Here is a 25,277-nt window from a genome sequence, read left to right as displayed (position 1 = left end):
CCCTGTGTGCCCTGTGTGTCATGTGTGTCATGTGTGTCCTGTGTGTCCTGTGTGTCCTGTGTGTCCTGTGTGTCCTGTGTGTCATGTGTGTCATGTGTGTCCTGTGTGCCCTGTGTGCCCTGTGTGTCATGTGTGTCATGTGTGTCCTGTGTGTCCTGTGTGTCTTGTGTGTCTTGTGTGTCATGTGTGTCATGTGTGTCATGTGTGTCCTGTGTGTCATGTGTGCCATGTGTGTCCTGTGTGTCCTGTGTGTCCTGTGTGTCCTGTGTGTCCTGTGTGTCATGTGTGTCATGTGTGTCCTGTGTGTCCTGTATCCTGTGTGTCATGTGTGCCATGTGTGTCCTGTGTCATGTGTGTCTTGTGTGTCTTGTGTGCCATGTGTGTCATGTGTGTCCTGTGTGTCCTGTGTGTCATGTGTGTCCTGTGCGTGTGTCTTGTGTGTGTGTGTGTGTCCTGTGTGTCATGTGTGTATTGTGTGTGTGTGTGTGTCATGTGTGTCATGTGTGTCCTGTGTGTCATGTGTGCCATGTGTGTCCTGTGTCTTGTGTGTCTTGTGTGTCTTGTGTGTCTTGTTTGTCTTGTGTGTCCTGTGTGTCCTGTGTGTCTTGTGTGTCCTGTGTGTCCTGTGTGTCATGTGTGTCCTGTGTGTGTGTCTTGTGTGTCCTGTGTATCATGTGTGTCTGTCTTGTGTGTGTGTCTTGTGTGTGTCTTGTGTGTATCCTGTGTGTGTCTTGTCTGTGTGTCTTGTGTGTGTCTTGTGTGTGTGTGTATTGTGTGTCCTGTGTATCATGTGTGTCTTGTTTGTGTGTCTTGTGTGTCCTGTGTATCATGTGTGTCCTGTGTGTGTGTCTTGTGTGTCTTGTGTGTCTGGTGTGTCTGTGTGTGTGCCATGTGTGTCATGTGTGTCCTGTGTATCATGTGTGTCCTGTGTGTCTGTGTGTGTGTCTTGTATGTCTTGTTTGTGTGTCTTGTGTGTGTCTTGTGTGTCTTGTGTGTCTTGTGTGTCATGTGTGTCATGTGTGTCCTGTGTGTCCTGTGTGTCATGTGTGCCATGTGTGTCCTGTGTGTCCTGTGTGTCATGTGTGCCATGTGTGTCCTGTGTATCCTGTGTGTCCTGTGTGTCCTGTGTGTCTTGTGTGTCTTGTGTGTCATGTGTGTCATGTGTGTCCTGTGTGTCCTGTGTGTCATGTGTGCCATGTGTGTCTTGTGTGTCTTGTGTGCCATGTGTGTCATGTGTGTCCTGTGTGTCCTGTGTGTCATGTGTGTCATGTGTGTCCTGTGTGTCCTGTGTGTCATGTGTGTCCTGTGTGTGTGTCTTGTGTGTGTGTGTGTGTCCTGTGTGTCATGTGTGTATTGTGTGTGTGTGTGTGTCCTGTGTGTCATGTGTGTCATGTGTGTCCTGTGTGTCATGTGTGCCATGTGTGTCCTGTGTCTTGTGTGTCTTGTGTGTCTTGTTTGTCTTGTGTGTCCTGTGTGTCCTGTGTGTCTTGTGTGTCCTGTGTGTCCTGTGTGTCATGTGTGTCATGTGTGTCCTGTGTGTGTGTCTTGTGTGTCCTGTGTATCATGTGTGTCTGTCTTGTGTGTGTGTCTTGTGTGTGTCTTGTGTGTATCCTGTGTGTGTCTTGTCTGTGTGTCTTGTGTGTGTGTGTATTGTGTGTCCTGTGTATCATGTGTGTCTTGTTTGTGTGTCTTGTGTGTCCTGTGTATCATGTGTGTCTTGTTTGTGTGTCCTGTGTGTCTTGTGTATCATGTGTGTCCTGTGTGTGTGTCTTGTGTGTCTTGTGTGTCTGGTGTGTCTGTGTGTGTGCCATGTGTGTCATGTGTGTCTTGTGTGTCCTGTGTATCATGTGTGTCCTGTGTGTCTGTGTGTGTGTCTTGTATGTCTTGTTTGTGTGTCTTGTGTGTGTCTTGTGTGTCTTGTGTGTCTTGTTTGTGTGTCTTGTGTGTGTCCTGTGTGTCATGTGTGTCTTGTTTGTGTGTCTTGTGTGTCCTGTGTATCACGTGTGTCTTGTTTGTGTGTCTTGTGTGTCCTGTGTATCATGTGTATCATGTGTGTCTTGTTTGTGTGTCTTGTGTATCATGTGTGTCCTGTGTGTGTGTCTTGTGTGCCATGTGTGTCCTGTGTATCATGTGTGTCCTGTGTGTCTGTGTGTGTGTCTTGTGTGTCTTGTTTGTGTGTCATGTGTGTCATGTGTGTCCTGTGTGTGTGTCTTGTGTATCATGTGTGTCCTGTGTGTGTGTCTTGTGTGCCATGTGTGTCCTTTGTATCATGTGTGTCCTGTGGGTCTGTGTGTGTGTCTTGTGTGTCATGTGTGTCATGTGTGTCCTGTGTGTGTGTCTTGTGTGTCTGGTGTGTCCTGTGTGTGTGTCTTGTGTGTCTTGTGTGTCTGTGTGTGTGTCTTGTGTGTCCTGTGTATCATGTGTGTGTGTCTTGTGTGTCTTGTGTGTGTGTCATGTGTGTCTGTGTGTGTGTCTGTGTGTGTGTCTTGTGTGTCTTGTGTGTCCTGTGTGTCTGTGTGTGTGTCTTGTGTGTCTTGTTTGTGTGTCATGTGTGTCATGTGTGTCCTGTGTGTGTGTCTTGTGTATCATGTGTGTCCTGTGTGTGTGTCTTGTGTGCCATGTGTGTCCTGTGTATCATGTGTGTCCTGTGTGTCTGTGTGTGTGTCTTGTGTGTCTTGTTTGTGTGTCTTGTGTATCATGTGTGTCCTGTGTGTGTGTCTTGTGTGCCATGTGTGTCCTGTGTATCATGTGTGTCCTGTGTGTCTGTGTGTGTGTCTTGTGTGTCTTGTTTGTGTGTCATGTGTGTCATGTGTGTCCTGTGTGTGTGTCTTGTGTGTCTGGTGTGTGTCTTGTGTGTCTTGTGTGTCTGTGTGTGTGTCTTGTGTGTCCTGTGTATCATGTGTGTGTGTCTTGTGTGTCTTGTGTGTGTGTCTGTGTGTGTGTCTTGTGTGTCTGTGTGTGTGTCTTGTGTGTCTTGTGTGTCCTGTGTATCATGTGTGTGTGTCTTGTGTGTCTTGTTTGTGTGTCATGTGTGTCTGTGTGTGTGTCTTGTGTGTCTTGTGTGTCTTGTGTGTGTGTCATGTGTGTCTGTGTGTGTGTCTTGTGTGTCTTGTTTGTGTGTCGTGTTTGTGTGTCTTGTGTGTCTTGTGTGTGTGTCATGTGTGTCTGTGTGTGTGTCTTGTGTGTCTTGTTTGTGTGTCTTGTGTGTCTTGTTTGTGTGTCTTGTGTGTCATGGGCCTTCTGCTCTCTCCGCCCCCTCGGTCCATCTCATCCTCCGCCTCACCGTCATCACCAGGAGCTAACGGGGAGGGATCAGTGAGGGTCGTGACGAGGATTTCTCACAGTGTCGACGCTTTGCCTTTATAATTTGCATTTTTACACAAGCACAGACCTATAAACACATTGTAGATTGTTGTGGACACTAGGAGAGCGGAAATGGAGGAGTACACGGCGTACCTGGTGTTACTGCTGGCGACCTTGACGCTTTCAACTGAGGTGAGACTACCAGAGAAATCTCAGACAAAAAGCTGTCATCACAAGCCTTATTTGATGCCGGACATTGCATTGGAGACATACATAACACTTGTTTTAATTTTAACTGACAGATAAATTCATGTTAACGAGATGGCTACAAAAATACAGATTGCTAGCGTTAGTTCTTACAAATCTGGAATCAATTATCACAAACATATGATTAGGACTTAAGGTATTTGTCTTAGACTGGAAAACTATTGACATCTTCCTCATTTGAATATCAAACCTGTTCCACATTCATATCAGTCGGCTACATTCTGGAAAATGTAGTTCTTTTTATAAGCAGAATTTGGGCACAGGGATAAAATCCGTTGCGTCAGCAGCGCTTCCTTGGCCTAACGTTACCGCTGGATGTTAGCGATTGACAGTTTGTCATTTCCCACTTTGTTTGCCTTAAGTGGGTCTGTCTGATGTGTTTTGCTGATGTGTGGTAAAGCTAGTGATGCACGTATCTCACAATTACATTGTGTTATGACAGAGCTAAGTGCGGTGGCTAAAACGATGATGGCTAAAGCCTGTTAGCTCTGAATATATACATTGGCATGGCAACGGATCAGCGGGAACAGCGTCACATTATGGCCCATTTTAAGCTACCGCGTCACCGTTAACTGGGAAAATAAACGTTTCCTTGTGTGCAGAGAGGTTCACCCGGTGTATGTCAGTGTTTCTCAGGCGCTGCCGCAGTTGTTGGGCGGCGGTGGAAAGCTGCTGAGGAGAAAACAGAGCAGACAGATCAGGCAAGATGGCGCTTATGGCAGCGCAGGAGAAATAAAGCATCATCTGAGAGCGCTTCACAGAAAGCTATTGTTTGCGCGATATTCTGTGGTTAAACTATAGATCTGTTTAATCGTGATCATGTCAAACCCACGAGCGTCTCAGAGCAGGTTGCCTTAGTGTTTCCCGCGATCAGAATGAAATAGTTGCCTTATCTTTCCTCAGCCACATAAAAAAAGAATGAAAAAAAAAACTGTGACAGATCTGTAACTGGAATGTAAACACATTTCTATATGTGTCATAAAAAGGTATTCTACACAAATGAAAGAAGAAACATTAGACTCCACATTACAGCATGTGGTTAGAGTCCAATTACAAATACACTTGGATAAGTCTGAGGACTACGAAACGTCTGAGGAATAAAGTCTGGCGGTAATGCAACACTCGGATGCCAACCGCCATAAAACAACAACAACAACAACAACAACAACAACAACAACAAATACACGCATCTGTCCCTGTTCCCAGTCTGAAGTAATAGTATTTATTTCACTATGGTTGTATTTTTACTGCACTAAAAACTTATACAACTAAAAGTTTATTATTCATATTTGCATCCTTTCTGTAAGCAGGCTTCTCTCTCCACAGACCTGGCTCAGTTGGTGGGATAGCCACCTGCTTGTCTCTATGGAGATTTAATAGCTTTGCCTGGAATTTTCTGCAGTATGGCATTGTCTCTCTTAATGGAGAATGTTCCTATATTTAGCCTTAATTTTCTATCCCATAGTTTCAGTTATCACTCATTTATCAATGGTCAATGGCCTGGCTGCCACCAGAGAAATGTGCTACTGTTAGGTTAAATTCAATTATCGGTAAATAAACAACTGATTTACCCACTATAGGCACTTTTCTTGCCCTGGTATCTCAGATCAGTTGAGCCTCATTCTCTTGTTTTCATGGGTTTGCTTTCAGCGGATTGGTAAGGACAAGGTCTGAAAGTGTTTCAACTGTCTGAAGTGAACCGTAATGGTCACACTATGTTGGGTCAATTATTGTAGTATCCTGATCATTCAATATTTATAACTGTATTGTACCCTAAACCTTTGCTGAAGGTTCTTAGATATTTTTGCAGTAAACAAACATAAATGTTCTTCTCTATGTCCAGGTCCCTGTTGATGACTCAGTGGGTTTGCACACTGAGCCTCAGGTGGCTATGTTTTGTGGGAAGCTCAACATGCACATCAATGTCCAGAGTGGCAAATGGGAGCCTGACCCTTCAGGCACTAAGAGCTGCATTGGTACAAAGGAGGGAATCCTGCAGTACTGTCAAGAGGTACAAAAGAGTGTGTGAGAAAGGCTTTTAGAGTTTATATGTTACTTTTTATTAGGGGGTTTCAGATTCTAGAATGCCACCATAAATGGGAATAACCTAAAGATGAATTCACAAATGATGAACCTGATTATTTCTATTAGTGGCTAGACTCTAGAACTACATGAAAAATCAGCATTTTAACAATTTGTTTCTCTGTAGGGTTAGGGGTAGAATGTTGTAACCTCATCTGAAACCCAGCAATTTAACAATGGGAACAGGACATTTTTCAAAGTTTCAAACCTAAACATGGTCCAAAACACCCCCCAAAACATTTATTTTGTAGGTATACCCGGAGCTGCAAATCACAAATGTGGTGGAGGCCAACCAGCCTGTCAGCATTCAGAACTGGTGCAAAAAAGGCCGCAAACAGTGCCGCAGTCACAGCCACATTGTGGTGCCATACCGCTGCCTGGGTAAGCTTTTTTTAAATGTCGTCTTCTAGTTTCAAGTGCAATACTATGTATAAACATGATCCTTGATGTAAAGTGCTGTGATTGGCCACCTGTGGTAGAAAGGTGAAAAATACATACAAAGTAATGGAATTAAGTGTGAAGCCTGGAAGACCTAACTCCACCCCATCTACGCCTGCTGCTTCACTAGAGCGTACCCGCTTTCAGTCTGTGCTGCGCCCCACCACCTCCCCATCTCCTCCTCAGCATCCCATACACTTACACTCATCGTCCCTTCTCCCCTCCTCGGCGTCATCTCTTACCACACTCAGTCTCCAGGCCCCAGGGGGTGACATCGCCTAATATACATCTAACCTGTCATGCCCATTATCGTAATGTCTTCTGCCGGGGTCAGAGCGCCAACTAATCCATTAAATAAAGTGTTCTAAATGCTTCTCTCCAGGGTAAATTTACTGAAGAGCCTGAATTGTGTCTATATGTTTCAGTTGGTGAGTTTGTAAGCGATGCCCTACTTGTTCCTGACAAGTGCAAGTTCCTTCATCAGGAGCGTATGGATCAGTGTGAGAGCCATCTGCACTGGCACACTGTGGCCAAAGAGGTGAAGAGGGACAATACCCAACTGCCTTTTTTTGTTCAGAGATATTTATCAGTGGCATAAAGTGGTCTACAATATGATATTTGTAGTTACAAAATGTATATTGCTCTTCAAAATTAATTATGAGATATTATACCTAATAACAAAAAACATCATGGTCTATGTGTTTTGAATCTAGTCTTGTGGAGACCGCTCCATGTACCTCAATGACTTTGGGATGCTGTTGCCATGTGGTATTGACCGTTTCCGTGGAGTGGAATTTGTGTGCTGCCCGGCAGAGGCGGACCCTCAGCCTGGCAACACTGAGGCCGAAGGGGAAGAGTCGGACGTCTGGTGGGGAGGACCTGAGCCAGAGTACTCTGATAACGGGTATGATAAGTTGCCAGCATTGATTTTGTTGTATAAGTTGAAGACGGTTGATTATTGTGAACCTTGTCTGCAGTGAGACTCATTCCACTGATGCTGAGCCTGCTGTTGCGGAGGATGATGAAGATGAGGATGAAGAGGCTTACGACAGAGATGCTAATGGTGATATTATCGATGAAGAGGAAAACATAGAGGATGAGGAGGAAGTCACTGACGATCGTTACAGTGATGGGCCCAATATTAACATCGCCATGACAACCACAACCACCACCACCACTGAATCAGTCGAGGAAGTTGTTAGAGGTAAGACTGAAGACTATTGTTATTTTTTGCTTGTTTATATATCTTAATAAACAAATGATGGTTTGGTTTTCCTTCATCTTAATGTTACACATTTTACTGCGTGTGTGTACACATCACAGCAGTTTGTTGGTCACAAGCTGACTCAGGCCCATGTGACGACATGCTGGACCGCTGGTACTTCGAGCCTGAGAAGGGCCAGTGTGCTCCTTTCTTGTTTGGGGGATGTGGGGGCAACAGGAATAACTTTGGCTCTGAGGAGTACTGCCTTGCTGTCTGCAGTAGTTCGTGTAAGTCAAGGACCTGGAGTTGTGATGTCCAGTATCAATAACAGCATTATTGTTAGGCTGCTCAAACGTTCCCTCTCTTTCACTCTGCTGTTTCCACTTCTAACGTCTAACCCTCAAAGAGTGGCATTTGTATTTCATATTTTAGAACTTAAAATAATGCCAATGGTTGGAAAACACACTGAAAATGCAAGGTCCCTATTTCCAAGAAAAAGAAAATAGAACGCCCTCTGTTGATAGCAATAGGCAGGAACCATGAATAAGTGCCTTTTAGAAATGGAATGTTTCTAAATCCACATGTTCGTAGTGACCTTTAATGGTGAACTGTGCGGGGAACTTCTAGGTTTTCAATTATATGACAGTCAGGGGAAAATGGATTAGTGATTTCTGAGCGTACAGAGAAAGAAGACTTCATAAATAAGCACAAGGGAAGCGAAATAAAACGTCAGGTATGTTTTTGAAGCGTGAACATTACAATTTTACATGACATTTCCCCTTTAAGAGCCTTAAAGGGAACTTCTTACCATGTAAAAATAATGTTCACCTCATCAATAGCTTACTCTGGGTTGTAATTCCGATCCTGTTCCTGCCCACTTACTTGTACTAGGCTTAGCAAGAGGTGGACGGATGATCTATCTATCTATCGATCTCAACATTAGATTAGATTAGAGGCCATAAAACAGCTACAAAACTCAGGCCAGAACTGTATGTTTCTGCATGAATTTCATTGACCATTCATTGGAATTTCTGCATGACTTCTATAGTGTTCAGTGGCTCTGATCTGTCTGCAACCTTGTATCAACTGACCTAATGCTCATGAGTGTGAAAATAGTATGGCCTTGTTAAAAGGTTTGTTTTGCTTGTGCTTGCACACAGTTGGGCCCCACCTTCTTGGTTGCTGCACCTGCCCAAATCTTGACTCTGCACATTTTATCTTATCTCCAGGCACCCACACTAAACAGAGATGGACATGTGGACATCTCTGGGAACTAATGACATGTTGTCTTTTTCTAATGTTTTGTAATAACTATAACAAATACTTGTGTTTTATGTTGAATTGTTTGTCTTTTTAACAGGCATGTCCTGTTTTTTCTCTGTTTACGTTATTGATTAACTTCTTTTATATCCTTAAATTTTCCATTCATATGTTTAGTGCCAACAATGGCTCCCAGCCCCCCAAATGCTGTTGATCGGTATCTTGAAGCTCCTGGGGAGGACAATGAGCACGCTGATTTCCAGAAAGCCAAAGAAAGTCTGGAAGCCAAACATCGTGAAAAAATGTCTCAGGTATCTACTCTGGTGCTAACAATACATATAACACAGCTACAATAATGCTCTGCAATGGCATTTTGAATACTCTTCTCTTGATTAGGTGATGAGGGAATGGGAAGAAGCTGAGAAACAGGCCAAGAACCTTCCTCGTGCAGACAAAAAGGCTGTCATACAGGTATTACACTTAACATCTTCCTTTATGTCACCACTGATCAGAGTCATGTTCAACACTGGATGTCTGCTCCTTTGCAGCACTTCCAAGAGAAGGTGGAGGCTCTGGAGCAGGAGGCCGCAGGAGAGCGGCAGCAGCTGGTGGAAACACACATGGCTCGAGTAGAGGCTCTGCTAAACAGCCGCCGACGCCTCGCTCTGGAAAATTACCTCACTGGTCTCCAGGCCTCCCCTCCACGGGTACACACTCACATACTACATGTGTAGTATTGATAGTCTTCAGTCACATGACTAATGGCACAGTGACCATTTCGACACACTATGAGGAAGCAAAGCCACATAGGCTCATAGGCTTTAAGACGTTCAGACAACTCACGAAAAAAAAACATAATGCAACAAATTAAATGTTTATAGAATATGTAAACCTTACAAGCAACTGCTGTGCCACGGGTGGGCCTGTCAGCCAGTCAGAGCGCTTACATGAACCACAATATTAGATTCATACAGAGGAGTTACTACCTGCTGCCTATGTGCCCTTCAGCCATGACGTCTGCGCTGCTCTGAACAGCACTGGCACTGGCACCTCTTGCTCTGCACGCCTCATCTCATTCATCATGGTTTCAAATAAGTCAGTTCTGTCAAATCCAGAGTTGAGTTTACCTTAAGTAACAATGTTTTCAGACTGTGCAGTGCCTCAAGTGAGCTTTGCCCTTCAAGCATTGGTATAGAAATTTGCCGTCCAAAGAATGTTGCACGATGCCCTCTGAAAAGTTGAAATACTAGGAAGGGTAAGATAAAGTTAATGTTAATGTGACAATGCTGTTTCCTCCAGCCACGGCAAGTCTTGAGCTTGTTAAAGAAGTACATCCGTGCTGAGCAGAAAGACAGACAACACACTTTGAAACATTATGAGCACGTTTTCACAGTTGATCCCAAAAAGGCGGCCCAGATTCGACCCCAGGTAAAAATATTTGATTACATTTAGATAATCTAGAATAAAAGCTTTGTTTACTAACTTTAGAATGTTGTTTTTATATCTCTTAGGTTTTGACCCACCTCCATGTGATTGAGGAAAGAATGAATCAGTCTTTGGGCTTGCTTTACAAAGTACCTAATGTTGCAAATGAGATCCATGACCAAGTTTGTAAGTTTTATTTATTCAAATGTTTGAATATTCTCAAGACTTAGCAGGAGAACATAGTATATCTGCATGCTTAAGACCCCACAAATTTTGCTTATTTTTATACCCAGACCCCATTCATATTCAGCAATGTTTTCTCACAGTGAACAGGTTTCTTCCTTATTAAGTCAAACACTGGTGTTTATAGAACATTTATGTGGTACAGCTGGTATAAAACCTTTTGATAAATGTTATGCAGCATTATATCCGCATCTTTCAAGACTCTGTATTTCAACCTTAATGTGTATTCACACTCTGGCCTCCTCCCTCATGTTCTTCTCGTCTCTTTTAGCTGTTTTAGTGCATCGAGTTCAGGTGGAGCTGTCTCAGCAAGTCTCTTCCCTGCAGAGCAATGGGCGGGTGAGTCAAGTCACACACACTCACTGTAAGCACACAGTCTGTTCTGTATAAACTGTGTCACTTTATAATTACAATTATTCAGTGAAGGAAAAGTAATAATAATAATAATGCATTGGATTTATACAGAAAAAGTCCTTTACGGTGTGTTATTCCACTCCATCCTTACTTGTGGTAAGCCACTTCTGTAGCCGCAGCTGCCAGGTGCTATTGCACTACTTAACTTTAGATTTTATTATGTACATACCACCACTTCCTATTACTCTACATATCTTTATACTTCTTATTTTATTATGTACATATCATGCCGTTCAGTATTCATTGTTCAATGTTTTGTTGTTCGTGTTGCACCAAATCACCAGGACAAGTTCCTATGTCTGTAAATTTTGTTTATCGACAAATGACAATAAACCCCTATTCTGATACTGATTCTGAGGTGGCAGACAGATGGAGGCGAGGCCCTCACACATCACGTTCACACTAGGTCATGTGAGTGAAGTGTCTTGCCTAAGGACACAACAACAATTTGCTCTAGAACAGTGGGTCCCAAACTTTTTTTTTCTTGGAGCCCCCCTGCTTGAACCAGAGATTTGTTTAACCACTGGGGCGCTGTGTGTTCCAACCATAAAGTTAGTGTAATCCCTAATTCGTCCAGGAGGGGTCCAAGTTAAAAAGATTTCAACAGTATTCATTTGAAAAAGGTTATCTAGATGAATACCTTTTAAACTATTCAACAACCAATCATATTAGTGTAATTTTGACACTATCAATGTTTTTGAGGACAAACCACTGGGACCCCTGTAATCTCTGGAGCCCCATTAGGAACCACTGCTCTAGAGCCACTGCTGCCTCACATTAGAATACTCAATTTATTTACTATTAAATATACTTACAATCAAAAAGTAAAAAATAATTTACCTTAATAAATGTATAACGGCCAAAGACAAGAGCTGACATAATCACTGAGAGAATTAAACCAATTAAAAAACTGCTTGGATAAGCTGCAATAACCACAATTATCTTATTATTATCACTGTACAGAGGAACTATAGAGTGAATGACTTGCAGCTATGCATGAGAGGACAGGTGTTAGCCCAGATGTTGCTGCGGGGTCACACTGCTCTCAAGTCCAGATCTATAGAACAAAAGCACCATATTTTTAGAATTATTCACACTTTATAATGAATGGTGGCAGGATATCATTGGAGGCAGAGAGACTGACTCATGTCTCTGCACGATGGAACAAGTTCAGAGTGTGTTCTGTGAAGAAATGGTGCTATTTTCCAGGTGGATGGAAGGATCAGCTATGGCAATGATGCGCTTATGCCCGACCAGGCTTACAGTTCTGCACCTATGGATCCAGGCCTGGATGGACTTGGTTTTATTCATCCTGAAAGTTTCAATCAGCCCAACACAGAAAACCATGGTAAAACCTTTGTTTTGTCTGGTGTTGTAGCTGACAGATGAAAAAAAAAAAAAAAAAAAAAAAAATGTTAATACACATTCTCTTTTCTCTGTAGTTGAGCCTGTTGATGCCCGTCCTGTTCCAGACAGAGGACTACCCACTCGACCAGGTGAGTCTGTCTGAAAAACATTTACTATTATCTATCTATCTTTTCAGTCCTTTTCTGAAACGTGAAATAAGCCCCAATCACACATAATTCCCAGGAAATTGCCATGTGCAGATTGCCAAAACACTCTGACCCCCATTCACACAGGCTTCAATCCCAGAACTTTGTCATCTTTGCTCTAGTCACACTTGGTAGAGTGCTCGTTTTCTGATCCGATGGTCTGGTAGAGAGGTCAGATCCACTGGTGACTGGTTCCTTGTAGTAAAGCTTTGAGTGCCTTGAGTGCTATATAAATGTGACCATTTACCATTTACACTTAACCTGGCACTTGCCTTTCCAAGCTTGTATCCAAAGAAATGTTAATGTTCTGGCTTTATTCACACATACACCTTCCCTTCATTAGTCCTGGTAATTTATTCGGGAAGTTGCCAGATCAAAAGTGCACATTCACACATGTTGCTGCTCTGCCACAAAGCGGGTTAATTCCCAGATAAGGCTGCACGTGTGAATGGGGCTTTAGAAACCTTCTAAATAATGTTCTCATCTTGTTTTGGCTTTAGTATCTGCCTTGAAGCCAGAAGAGATGCCTGAAGTGCGGCTTGACACTGAAGAAAGAAGTGCTGGTTATGAAGTTCACCAAAAACTGGTAAAAAGAAAGTCTTAAAAAAAAAAAAAAATATATATATATATATATATATATATATATAAATTTATATATTTATTGCAGGGCAAGCTTTTGACTGTTATTTATGTTTAAATAGGTATTTTTTGCTGAGGATGTGGGCACCAACAAGGGTGCCATCATTGGTTTGATGGTCGGAGGAGTTGTTATAGCAACCATTATAGTTATCACCTTGGTGATGCTGCGAAAGAAACAGTATACTTCGATCCACCACGGTGTAATTGAGGTAATGGATTTAGTCTACCATTGTATAAATGTTGCAAAACCTATTGTGCATCCGTATTCCGACTTGTGTATGCATATTTCAATCTGTGCGTTTCTAAAGTTACCATATTACATGAGCAGAGAAGCTAAACAATTTTAGTCTTGACCCTCAATAAAATATAATGCAACAGCTGATGTCAAAGGTGCAGAAGTAAATAGTTGGTATGCTCTGTTGCTCTAAGGGGGCTACAGTATACATGTTAAACAACACTCCAGTTAAACAATATAAAATTTTCAAAAAAAATAAATAATAATAAATAAATATATATATATATATATATATATATATATATATATATATATATATATATATATATATATATATATATATATATATATTAAACATATTACTAGATAATTAAGATATGTATAAATATATATATATATAAATAGGGATATGATTAAAGCTTAAAACTACTTAGCTTATCAACTACTACAGCTACTAATCACACCAAGTTGAATTATACAAATGCACAGGTTCAATTTAAGCAATTTCAATAAATGTAGTATTTTTGCAGGTGGATGCTGCAGTTACTCCTGAGGACCGTCACCTTGCCAAGATGCAACAAAATGGCTATGAAAATCCCACCTACAAATTTTTTGAGCAAATGCACAGCTAAAAGTCCAGTTTCTTTCATCACAAACTCTCTAACCTTAAGGGTCTGCTCCACTCTTTCCCTGGCCCAGCGTGTTCAGTGGTTGCTTGGATAATGAAAATGGAGAATGTTTTAAATGCTACATTTTGAGGAAACAGACATGGAACAAAGTTCTTTGATCCCTAAAGCTTGTAAATACAAATCAGCATGCATTACTGGATAGCAGTTGGTGAGACACATTTGACCTGTGCTCCTCAGCAAATCACAATAGAAATTTAATATTGTACCTACATAAAATACACATATTTAATTACACCATATTCAAATTATTTATTCATACTGCAGGACTGAAATCATCTGGCCTTGTTGGTGAGTTTTGTGTTCCTGCTTTTTGTTTTGCCAAAAGCATCGCTCTAGTCTCGAGGGTATAAGTGGCTCAAGTGTCTTTCATGTGATGAATTCTTGACAATATTTTTTTTTCTTCAAAAATTCAAAACACAAAAATATATGTTAACAAAATGTGTAAAGGGTTTTAAAATGATGATTGCTTGTTTTTTTATTGTTAATATATAAAGACAGAGATTAGCTGTAAGTATATGTAATGCATGGAAAAATCAATGAGATCAAGTATACTTTATGCTGTGGACCTCAGGAGTCCTTTTACTAGTTACTATATTAGCAGGATTGTACATTTTCTGTGTCTTACATGTGAGGTGATATGAAGAAGAAAAGTATTTAGAATTTGTTGTCACAGATTTGTTCTAAATGATTCTTGGCTCTATTTTCATGCTTTACACAGTTTTAGCTGCATGAGCAAATGCTCTTTGTATAATATATGACATGTAATTGTATCCGATGAAGATGATTGTGTTACTCTTGCATTCTATGCATTGTTATTTTGGATTATAATTGCCTTTACGCTGTCCCTTATGCCATTTTCCTCATTTGAGATCAATTGGGGAGAGGACTAAGAAGCATAATGAAGATGAAGAATATATCATTCCGGTTTATTCATGGTTATTTACTGATTGTAAATATTTGAATTGTTGCTTATACAACTGTTCTTGTCATTTTGTTCATGTGTGCTTGTCATGTCTTCTTTAACTGTCAGCAATATTGTACATACCCTCACCTTTATCCGTGATAACAGGTTTAAGTTTTAGTCTGGTTTTCATATCATAGACATTCATTTGTACTGATCATAGGTCAGATTTGTCATTTGAATGGTACATGAATATTGCGTTGAAGAAATACAACACATATCACCTCTACACACTTTATCTATATGTGTAAAGGCACTAAAGTTTATTAACTATTGAATGTTGAGATTTGTACAAATGCTGTCACCTGTACCCTGAAAGCTTGTTCTCCAAACCATTTACTCCATGTAATAAAAGACTTTCTACACTCAACACATTTTTTGCAACATATCTAGTTAATAAATCCGATTCTTAATTCAAGAAATGAATCATTTTAAGAAAAGATCTAATAAAGCTTTCTACTTTATTCCCTCAATGGACAAAAGGTCCAACAGTTTTGGGAACATCACCTAAATAAAATACAAAACAGGTCCTCTGAAAATGGAAAATATGAAAATACACTTGCTGTTGTGGCTATCAAAAACATTGAGTACCAGTATATACATTGTTAAAAAAAAAAAAAAAAAAATCAAACAGGGAATACATGACATAGCAACAAAGCTTCTCATTCATACATTCAGGCATCAAGTCACATGCACACAAAGACTGTTCCTTACAAGTCACACTGATCTATCATTTGCTGAGTAGCATTAACGCTAAAACAATGTAGCCAATTTGATTTACAAGAGCCTCTAGATACACTTTGACCACAGTGGAATTTTGCATGTCTGATCAAAAATATAAAGCACATTTTAAGTCATTATTTGGATGTTGCTGCACAATGTGCTGTGGCCTGTTTTAGCTGTCCTTCTCCAGTGTTGTTGTGGACAAGGTGACTGTAGTTAAAGGCTGAGCAATCCCATGCATCTGCAGCCGCGCTAGTTTCTTCTGTTCGCACTCGGTCACAAGAGTGTTGAGCTCAGCCGCACTATAGCCAATTAGAGTCCTTAGGTCGCACACAAACTTGTACACAAAGCGCTTTCCCTGCACCTTGCTGATCATATCACCATCGTAATAGTACCTAGATGACAAACAAAGGGAGTTGGTCATGCCATCTTCAATTCCCATTGTCACATGAGATGCAATTAAAAATATATCTTTATAAAAAGGAACAACCAACCTGAGTGCTCGGCTCAGCTTCTCATAGTTCATGGTGGGCTTGTTCTTGCGCTGTCCCCATTTCTGTGCCACAAGCTCAGGCTGGTTCAGTTTAAATTCTCCTTCATCCCCGACCCAAGAGATACAGTCTCTGGCATCTTTATCGGTCAGCAACTCCAGCAAAAACTGCCACAACTGAATCTGACCATTGTTACCTATAGCAGAGTAAAATTAAGGAAATTATTGCCATTGCAAGTTTAATTTTACACTTGTTATACAGTGTGAAGTAGATAAATCCAACATGTTTAGTTCTTGTACCTGTACGATTACCAGGAGAGCTGCGTTCTTCTCCAGAAATACGAGGTGTTCTTGGGCCACGGTTTTGCTTTAGCACCTTGATTGTAGTGGGGGTGCTGACTTGTGCTGGAATTATTTGGACAGCTAAGGAAAGGAACATTGAGCATGAAGAAACTAAAATAATAGAGAATGTAATATAAAATGGGTAGTAACAAAACTTACGTTGATCAATTGTGACTGTGGCATCACCAGTTTGGTCTTGACTGGCCAAGACGTCTACAATCAAACAGATGTATAAACACCATGTCCATGAAGCACGGGGCATACAGTATGGTTTCATATCAGGTATTTTAAAACTTACATTTTCGTAGGAGCTCCAGGTGACTCCACAGGATCTCTCCATTGGGTACTTTCTGGAGGAACTCTTCTTGGCTGAAACCACACAGCTCCCGACCTGGAATGTGGATGCTGCCGATCTCCATCTCATCAATGTTAAACTCCTTCATTACCCACACAGCCCAGTGGATCACCTGGTCCGCTGTCCAAAGGACAGGATCTACACAAACAAACAGTCTTAGGTACATGTACACCACTAGTAACGCTCATATGTAGATTAACTTCTTACCATATGGTATACCAAGGCGAACCTGTTCTTTTCGGTATCCTTCAAGCGCTGCAGCCCAGCGAGTCACCTGTTCTGAAGTCTCATCAGAGAGCGCAGATCGTTCCACAGCAATGAGATGTCCTTCCTCCACCAATGTCCCCTCCTCCCCTGCTGCATCAGGGTCTATCACTACTTCTACAGTTTCTACTGGCTTCACAATCTCCAAAATGTTCAGTTTTTCCTCCCCTAAGAATGACAAAACATTGATATAGATGAGGTCTGCTTGTGCCAACAATTGTCTTATGTTTTGTGGATTTAGGGCATTACCTGGTTTAGCTATAATCTGGAGACTCAGTTGCACTGTGCCGTCAGTTTTAACTCCTTGATCAAACAGGCTGTGATCAGGATGCAGCTGTAATAGAACAGAAACATTTAAAATCAATTATGCAGAAAAAAAGTTTTAAATGTTCTACATTGTTTACCTGAATATCCTGCAAACAGATTTCATATGCATCAAGAGAAATCTGAACACGAGGCTCTAAAAGCTTCTTCAAGTTACCAATAGGCTCATTAATATCAATATCTTGTTGTACTAAATCTGATGCAGTGATAGTTTGCTCTTCCATGCTACAAATGGAGGACAAAATATTGACAAATTAATATGCTGAATTTACACATTTTAAAATCTTATAATATTATGAATATTTACCCTTCTTCAAGGCATGTTTGTTTATCCTGTCCATCAATCTCAATCTCGATCATCTCTTCTGGTTCACCTTTAGACATTTTGCTTGAAACCAAGCTGTGCAAGGAAACAAGGAACACAATGAAGGCGCTATAATGTACATTATAAGATTGCAAACAATTGATTAAAACTTTCTCCAGCTGAAATCATCTTTGGCCCACAGAGTGCCCACAAGTGTTAGCAGTCCCCTCCAGAGTCTCGCTCTAAAACCTACAAATCAAGTTAGAAATCAGGGGGGTAATAATGGCTTGAATTTTAACAGCCAAATCAAATCAATAACATCAGCAGCTGTTTACCATCTAAAAAACAATCAAAAGTATAGTGTCAAAACCAGACTTGGAGAGACTTATCCATGCCCAGTAGGGCTGGGTATTGCCTAGTACTTCACGATACAATACGCATCCCTATACAGGGTCCACAATACGATACGAATCCAGGTACAGCGTACAATACGCGTCCTGATTCGCAATATCCCTTAAAACTGGTGTTAAAAGTTTACTAAAAACGTATGTATTGAAGTAGGATAATAAATTGTACTAGAATTCCATGTTCACACTGTCCTCAATATCAGAGTCCCATGATGAAGTCACATTCACAAAAGTGTAACAAAAGCACATCTCTGTATATATCTGTATACAGAGATGCGTATCGTGATACATTATTGCCAAGAAGTCCATCACGATACCAATACATTGAGCACAGCCCTAGTCTCCAGTAGATTGGATTAGTTTAGCCTCTCTCTCTAAACAAGCTGTAAAACAGCTGCAGTACATCCAGAACGCTGCTGCTCGGGTCCTGACTAGAACCAGGAAGTACCATCACATTAGTCCTGTTCTCAGGTCTCTGCACTGGCCCCTGTGGCTCAGAGAATAGAATTTAAAGCAGCTTTGCTTGTATAAAAGTCTCTCCATGGCCTAGCACCAAAGTACATCTCGAACATGTTAGTGCCATATGAACCATCTCGGACTCCTGCTGGTGCCCAGAGTCCAATCCAATCCAATCCACTTTATTTATATAGCACTATTTATACAACCAGAGGGTTCCAAAGTGCTTCACAGCAAGGTAAAAGACAGGCAAATATAGGATAAAAGTAATAAAATAAGATATAAAAACAAAATCAAATAGAAAATTAAATCAAACAAACACACTAAAATCAATGGAATAAAAATAAACAAAATAAAATAAATAAAAAGGTGCTGCCCTCCCAACACATAGTGTTGTGGCAGTTTGTTCCACAGTTTTGGAGCTGCCACTGCAAAGGCTCGTTCACCTCTGACCTTTAGCCTAGCCCGTGGCACTGCCAGGAGTAGCTGGTCAGCTGACAGGAGGGAACGGCTGGGAGTGTAGGGGTGTAGCAGCTCGGAGAGGTAAGGAGGGGCAAGACCATTTAAGGCTTTAAAAGTAAATAAAAGAGTTTTAAAATGAATCCTAAAATGAACGGGCAGCCAGTGGAGTGAAGCTAAAATAGGCGAAATGTGCTCATATTTTCTTGTTCCAGTTAAAAGACGGGCAGCAGCATTTTGGACCAGTTGGAGACGAGCAATTGAGGACCCACTAACCCCCATGTAGAGAGCATTGCAGTAATCCAGCCGAGTGGTGACAAAGGCGTGGATTACGGTTTCAAAATGCTGTCTCTGAAGGACTGGTTTTATTCTTGCCAGCTGCCTCAACTGGAAGAAGCTTGACTTCACCACAGCTTTTATCTGGCTGTCCAGTTTAAGGTCTGGGTCCACTTTCACCCCCAGATTGCTCATGATGTTTTTTTGATACTGGACTAGAGGACCCAGGTCAACCATGGGGGTAACAGAAGTCCCACCAAAGACCATGACTTCAGTCTTTTTTTCATTAAAATTTTAAAAGTTCAGAGACATCCAGGCTTTAATGTCTTTTAGGCACTCTAGCAATGGCATAACACCATAGGAGTCAGATTTGTTAAGGGGGACATAGATCTGACTGTCATCTGCATAGCAATGAAAAGAGATGCCATGTTTCCTGAGGATTGAGCCAAGTAGGAGTAGATAGAGAGAAAATAAAAGAGGGCCAAGCACAGAGCCCTGCGGGACCCCATAAGAGAGGGGAGCCGTGAAGGACACAGAGTCAGCCAGGCTGACACAGAATGTTCGATGTGACAGGACCTAAACCATTCTAATGCAGTGCCACTGATGCCCACCCACTGCTCCAAGCGAGCAATCAGGATTTCATGGTCCACTGTATCAAATGCTGCAGTCAAATCTAAAAGTACAAGGACAACACAGTGACCAGAGTCAGTAGCTAAAAAGATGTCATTAAAAACTCTTAAAAGCGCAGATTCGGTGCTGTGCAAGGTTTTAAAACCAGATTGGAAAATCTCAAGAATATTTTGTTCATTTAAAAAAATCCATGAGCTGGGAATAGACAATTTTTCCAAGATTTTAGAAAGGATGGGCAGTTTAGAAATAGGCCTGAAATTTGCCAAAACAGTAGGATCCAGCCCGTTTTTTTTTAACAAGGGTTGCACAACCGCATGTTTAAAATTAAGGTCAGGTCTAAACATGGACCGGCCTCCTGCTGGTGCCAGAGTCAGGACTAAACATGGACCGGCCTCCTGCTGGTGCCAGAGTCAGGACTAAACATGGACCGGCCTCCTGCTGGTGCCAGAGTCAGGACTAAACATGGACCAGCCTCCTGCTGGTGCCAGAGTCAGGACTAAACATGGACCGGCCTCCTGCTGGTGCCAGAGTCAGGACTAAACATGGACCGGCCTCCTGCTGGTGCCAGAGTCAGGACTAAACATGGACCGGCCTCCTGCTGGTGCCAGAGTCAGGACTAAACATGAACTGGCCTCCTGCTGGTGCCAGAGTCAGGACTAAACATGGACCGGCCTCCTGCTGGTGCCAGAGTCAGGACTAAACATGGACCGGCCTCCTGCTGGTGCCAGAGTCAGGACTAAACATGGACCGGCCTCCTGCTGGTGCCAGAGTCAGGTCTAAACATGGACCGGCCTCCTGCTGGTGCCAGAGTCAGGACTAAACATGGACCGGCCTCCTGCTGGTGCCAGAGTCAGGACTAAACATGGACCAGCCTCCTGCTGGTGCCAGAGTCAGGACTAAACATGAACCGGCCTCCTGCTGGTGCCAGAGTCAGGACTAAACATGGACCGGCCTCCTGCTGGTGCCAGAGTCAGGACTAAACATGGACCGGCCTCCTGCTGATGCCCAGAGTCAGGACTAAACATGGACCGGCCTCCTGCTGGTGCCAGAGTGAGGACTAAACATGGACCGGCCTCCTGCTGGTGCCAGAGTCAGGCCTAAACATGGGGAATCTGCGTTTCAGTTTAATGCAGCTAAACTCTGGAAAAGTCTTCCTGAAGATATGAGACAGGCTTCTATTCTGACATTGATCAAATCTAAGCTAAAAACTGTTTTATTTAGCTGTGCATATGACTGAAATGATTTTCTTTGCACTCTTCTCTTTTATGTATTAAACTGTTTTGTGATTTATGTCATGGTTTTGTGATTTTAATCTTTTTCCTGTTGTGCGAAGCACTTTGAATTGACTTGTGTAAAAATTGTGCTCTACAAATAAACTTGCCTTGCCTAGAAAGTAATATTTATACGTTTTTCAAATATGTTGCATTCATTTGATCATCACAAATGCAAATTACATCATATACTAAAACATTTTAGGGTAACCAGTTTTATTGACTAATAGTGTGGGACCTTTGTTGGAGTTTAGGCCAGTGACTTCCAACCTTTATCTGCCTTTTTTTTAAAAAACTTGCGAATATGCTTCCCATCGCCTACCTGACAAGAAAATAACATTTGCTTCTGGTAAATAAAGATGGTATATGCAAAGTAATTATTATAAAACTCATAATAGAAAGGAATCTGTGAGAGATAGTTGCCCTCTACTGCCCCCTGCTGTCTGTGAACCTGCTCCTGTTGTTGTTGAGCCTCTGCTGATTGTGGTGCTAATGTTGCTAAAATCAGCATGGAGCTAATTACAACAAAAGGAGGAATTCAGTTTCAAATGTTGATTCATCCCTTACAGATGTAATAACTAATAATAAAAAAAATTATCCATATTTTTGGTTGATTTGAACACCTTCTTGGGTCGTATTGTTTGATTTGAGTCGTTACAATCACTGTTATGTATGGCCCATGGATTTTTTTTTTTTTCACTCTGGTAGGCAGAAACTCAACTCAATAGTTGTTAAAACGAGAAAACGAACGTCGCAAACGTCAAAAAAATAAAATAAAAATAATGTTTATGCCATACTACCAGTTCTACGTTCCGTTTGTATCGAAGCAAGTAACACATGCCAGCCCTTCATTATAATTCAAGCGATCTAGGTCCGACCTCTTTTAGAAACCTAGAGCCCCTCAGCATCTTTCATTTTCCTGGACAACCGCTGATGTGATTTTAGGCTTTAAATGAACTGAACTATGGTCCCGACCCCTCGGTTGGAAATGACAACTTTAGGCCTCTGAGCCTCCGCTCTTCATTGGTGGAAAAGGGCGACTCCGCTCACTGCTTTATGGCTAATGTTAGCCACCTCGACAACGAGGCTCTGCGGACTCTGAGGCCAACTTCTAGACCAGTCCAAGCCTAACCAAACAACCCAGATTCGTGCGTTCAAAGGGATTCCAAAATGGATTTAATAATATTTGGTCCAAATGTGTCCAAATGATAACCACAATGCGGGTTACACACGGAACAAACATGATCGCTAACGTTACTGAGAGCTAAACTGAGCCGCTACAGCGGGGCGAGGCTCCGCATTGCATACGCGCGAGTCCTCGACTGAAGAATAAGCAAGTTACTATTCATAAATCCGACATAGGTCGTCAAAAAATGCACTTATACACTACTTGTGGAAAACTTTTGAAACGGAAATAGAATAAACGGAAACAAAACAGCATAGGGCAAATGGAAAGGAGCCGGAAATCCTGGCTAAGGTTTACAACGCGGTGAGACTTCCGAGACGAGACGACAAATACAACTACACAGACGAGCTCGTGAAGACTACAGCATCAATATTGTATAAATCAGCAACAATAACAAGATACAGATAACTACCATAATAAGTATGGACATGATTGCAGTATTTCTCTTCAAAATGAATACGTACTGTGATCAACGAGGAGCGGCGAGTCGACGCAGCGGTCTCCTTTCTGTAGCGAGTTTGACTTTTGGAGATCCCTTTTGCAGTTATTTGACTTAAACACGGAAAGACGAGTAGTTTTCTCCACGATGCACTTTTAAAACAATCGGCTAGCTATAAGTCGTCAATAATTGTCGCGTTAGCTTATCATCGGCGACTTGATGACTTCGGCATGATCGGGCTCTTTGCGCACTAAAGCCAATGGGGAAATAAACAAGCGCTGACTAGCTTAGCTTTTAGCTACTAGGCTAAAAAATAGCGGGAAGATAGCAAATACAACAATCGACTTATCCGTTGCACAATATGCTGCTACGCGCTGTACAGTACATTTACCAATACAAACTGCTCACAACTGTGGCATAGAATGAGCTATACCGAAAGAAAACTTAAAATTACTTAAAGTCGGTTCGTACTTACTAAGTTTTTTCTACTACTCTGCTCAGGGGGCGGAGACTACGTTGTCCTTAAAACTACATCAAGCTCAATAGATCCATTACATAGATATGTAACATTTATATCTTTGTGTACACACTGTCAAGTGGACTGACAGGCCTGGCTTAGTTTGAGGTTTCTGCTTTTCTTATGTAGGTAGCCTTTTTCGGGTTATCTGACTCTTCTTCATCTCGTTTGGTGTTTGGTGCTTCCACCGTGCAGCTTTATTCTTTTGGCTTTATTCTTTTGGTTTTATTCTTTTTTGTTGTTGTTGTTGTTTTATGGCGGTTGGCATCCAATTGTTGCATTACCGCCAGACTTTATTCCTCAGACTTTTCGTAGTCCTCAGACTGTCGTAGTCCGCAAAAGTACTCAGACTGTCGTAGTCCGTAAAAGTACTCAGACTGTCGTAGTCCGCAAAAGTACTCAGACTGTCGTAGTCCGTAAAAGTACTCCTTCCATTGCTTTGGTGTTACAAAGCCCATGAGGTCATGATATGTCTTTGTGACTAGAATAGTTGTTGTTTCAGACAACAACCGGCTTTATTCTTTATTCAAGAGCGTTTGACTGTTTAATAGTGCTCAAATAAAGAATAATCAAGTTTTTTTTCCCCTCTATGAACTTCCACCTCTGTTGTAAATTCGAGTTGCATTTATAGCTCTATATTATAGACATTTGTAAAAGTATTATTATTATTTCATAAATTAAGTGCACCATTGCAAATAAATTCTCTTTTGTAATTAATTGTTAATCTCACCGTAATGCCTACAGTACTTCATGCAAATTTGGAATTAAGTTTATGTTTAGCCCATGTTATTGTGGAAATTACAATCATCACCACCAAAGCTACCGAGATCAGATTGCATGTTCAGATGAACTACAGTTGGAAACAGCTGTGAATAATGTTATTTTTATTAAGAGTATAAGAGGTTTTTATAAGAGTTATCTGTTTTTTTCTGTACTTAAATCTGTGTTGCAACAAATAAAGCTTATCTTATCTTGTGCACTTATATAAAGTGAGCTCTTTATTCAAACCTGTACCAAAACAATGGGGGTCATATAAAAGTGCCTGGACTTCTTGTATTATAACAAATATCTGCATTTAGAAATACTCAATATAGCTGCCCCATTTGTGTTCAATATCGGACAATAGAATGTTGTGATGTAATCTGCCTTGTGTATAAGATAAGATATTCCTTTATTGTCCACACATGGGGAAATTTCATTGTTGCAACACAGGTAGATACAGAGGAAAAGGACAGATAACTTATAGGAAGTTTAAAAAACACTCTTAATAGAATAACTCTTATAAACAAAAACTCCTATTGACAAAACCTCTCATTTTCTAATAAGGAATGGAGGGGGAAAGTAAAGATAGAATAAAATAATACAATTAAATAAAAAAAAACAGCTAGCGTAAGACAAGATAATACTGACAATAATAATGGTAAAATAAACACTCTATTTTCATCAGTTATATGCACATGAATGTTACATTATTGCATGTGAGTTTGACAGTAATTGCACATGAATATGACGGTATTAAGTCAGTAGTAAGTGTTTAGGGCTAGCTGTATTTGTTATAAATGTATGGCCATGTGCCCAGACCTATTTTTGGTGGCCCTTATGAATATACACTATCATCATAAAGATGGTTCTTTTTAGGAAATAACATTTTTTGTGATATACTTGAAATTAAGGTTTCAAGCCCTCTTTAAAGCTCACAGCGGCTCAAAGTCTCGTTAAATGCATCCATCTGAAGGACTCACTGTATTAATGGGTATTAGCTTCCTATTTCAAACAACATTTTTAGGACTTTTCACCATTCAAAAGATGGGATATTTGGTTGAAATTGTTAATTTAGAACATGGGATCGCTATAGATTGACTACCGGCCTGTGGCCCTCCACTTTGAATACGTTTCAATATGAGGCCCTCAGTGAAAAAATATTTACAATCACATTCATTGTTCTTTGCTTTGTGATAATATATAAGTATGAAATTGGTACAAAAACTTTCAGATTAAGTGACATTTAGTGCACATAAATATAGAGCTCCAAAGCTTCAGTATCTTTTGACTATTATCATAGTGTAATGTAAAGTACATTAAACAATCTGTTACTGATTGCTGAAAAGACAAACTGTTATT

At 41.0% G+C, this 25,277-nt stretch overlaps 2 protein-coding genes across 3 annotated transcripts; one reads left to right on the top strand and one right to left on the bottom strand.

Moving 5' to 3' along the window:
- The first annotated feature begins 3,283 nt into the window (after positions 1 to 3,283).
- Positions 3,284 to 15,083, top strand: appb (amyloid beta (A4) precursor protein b). 2 transcript variants are annotated; one of them, XM_072444658.1, is made up of 18 exons: positions 3,284 to 3,495; positions 5,414 to 5,581; positions 5,904 to 6,033; positions 6,516 to 6,628; positions 6,804 to 6,994; positions 7,068 to 7,294; positions 7,414 to 7,581; positions 8,732 to 8,865; positions 8,951 to 9,025; positions 9,103 to 9,261; positions 9,854 to 9,982; positions 10,066 to 10,165; positions 10,494 to 10,561; positions 11,846 to 11,984; positions 12,079 to 12,132; positions 12,690 to 12,775; positions 12,891 to 13,037; positions 13,594 to 15,083. In XM_072444658.1, exons 1-18 carry the CDS (start codon positions 3,436 to 3,438, stop codon positions 13,693 to 13,695), a joined length of 2,250 nt encoding a protein of 749 aa, XP_072300759.1. In that variant the 5' UTR covers positions 3,284 to 3,435; the 3' UTR covers positions 13,696 to 15,083. The 2 variants fall into 2 exon arrangements, with proteins under 2 accessions (XP_072300759.1, XP_072300761.1); XM_072444660.1 differs by lacking the exon at positions 7,414 to 7,581.
- Positions 15,084 to 15,155: 72 nt separating this feature from the next.
- Positions 15,156 to 23,050, bottom strand: gabpa (GA binding protein transcription factor subunit alpha). Its single transcript, XM_072444661.1, has 10 exons — positions 22,665 to 23,050; positions 17,519 to 17,611; positions 17,292 to 17,436; positions 17,137 to 17,221; positions 16,831 to 17,055; positions 16,567 to 16,761; positions 16,428 to 16,481; positions 16,227 to 16,349; positions 15,931 to 16,123; positions 15,156 to 15,831 (listed from the first exon to the last, which is right to left on the bottom strand). The coding sequence occupies exons 2-10, from the start codon at positions 17,593 to 17,595 to the stop codon at positions 15,609 to 15,611; spliced, it is 1,320 nt and encodes a 439-aa protein (XP_072300762.1). The 5' UTR covers positions 17,596 to 17,611; positions 22,665 to 23,050; the 3' UTR covers positions 15,156 to 15,608.
- Positions 23,051 to 25,277: the final 2,227 nt, after the last annotated feature.

The sequence above is a fragment of the Eucyclogobius newberryi genome, unplaced genomic scaffold (genome assembly GCF_026437365.1).
Source record: "Eucyclogobius newberryi isolate DKJ021-1_F unplaced genomic scaffold, fEucNew1.0.hap1 SCAF_14, whole genome shotgun sequence".
In the NCBI taxonomy this organism is placed as follows: Eukaryota; Metazoa; Chordata; class Actinopteri; order Gobiiformes; family Gobiidae; genus Eucyclogobius; species Eucyclogobius newberryi.
Note: the sequence above shows the minus strand (reverse complement) of the source record. Positions and strands in the feature narration are given on the sequence as shown.

Coding starts and splice junctions, on each gene's coding strand:
- appb (XM_072444658.1), top strand. CDS start 3,436: ATGGAGGAGTACACGGCGTACCTGGTGTTACTGCTGGCGACCTTGACG. Junction 10,562..11,845: donor CCCTGCAGAGCAATGGGCGG/GTGAGTCAAGTC, acceptor GCTATTTTCCAG/GTGGATGGAAGGATCAGCTA. Junction 13,038..13,593: donor TCCACCACGGTGTAATTGAG/GTAATGGATTTA, acceptor GTATTTTTGCAG/GTGGATGCTGCAGTTACTCC.
- gabpa (XM_072444661.1), bottom strand. CDS start 17,595: ATGTCTAAAGGTGAACCAGAAGAGATGATCGAGATTGAGATTGATGGA. Junction 16,762..16,830: donor TCGCCTTGGTATACCATATG/GTAAGAAGTTAA, acceptor TTGTTTGTGTAG/ATCCTGTCCTTTGGACAGCG. Junction 15,832..15,930: donor AAGCTGAGCCGAGCACTCAG/GTTGGTTGTTCC, acceptor TTTGTCATCTAG/GTACTATTACGATGGTGATA.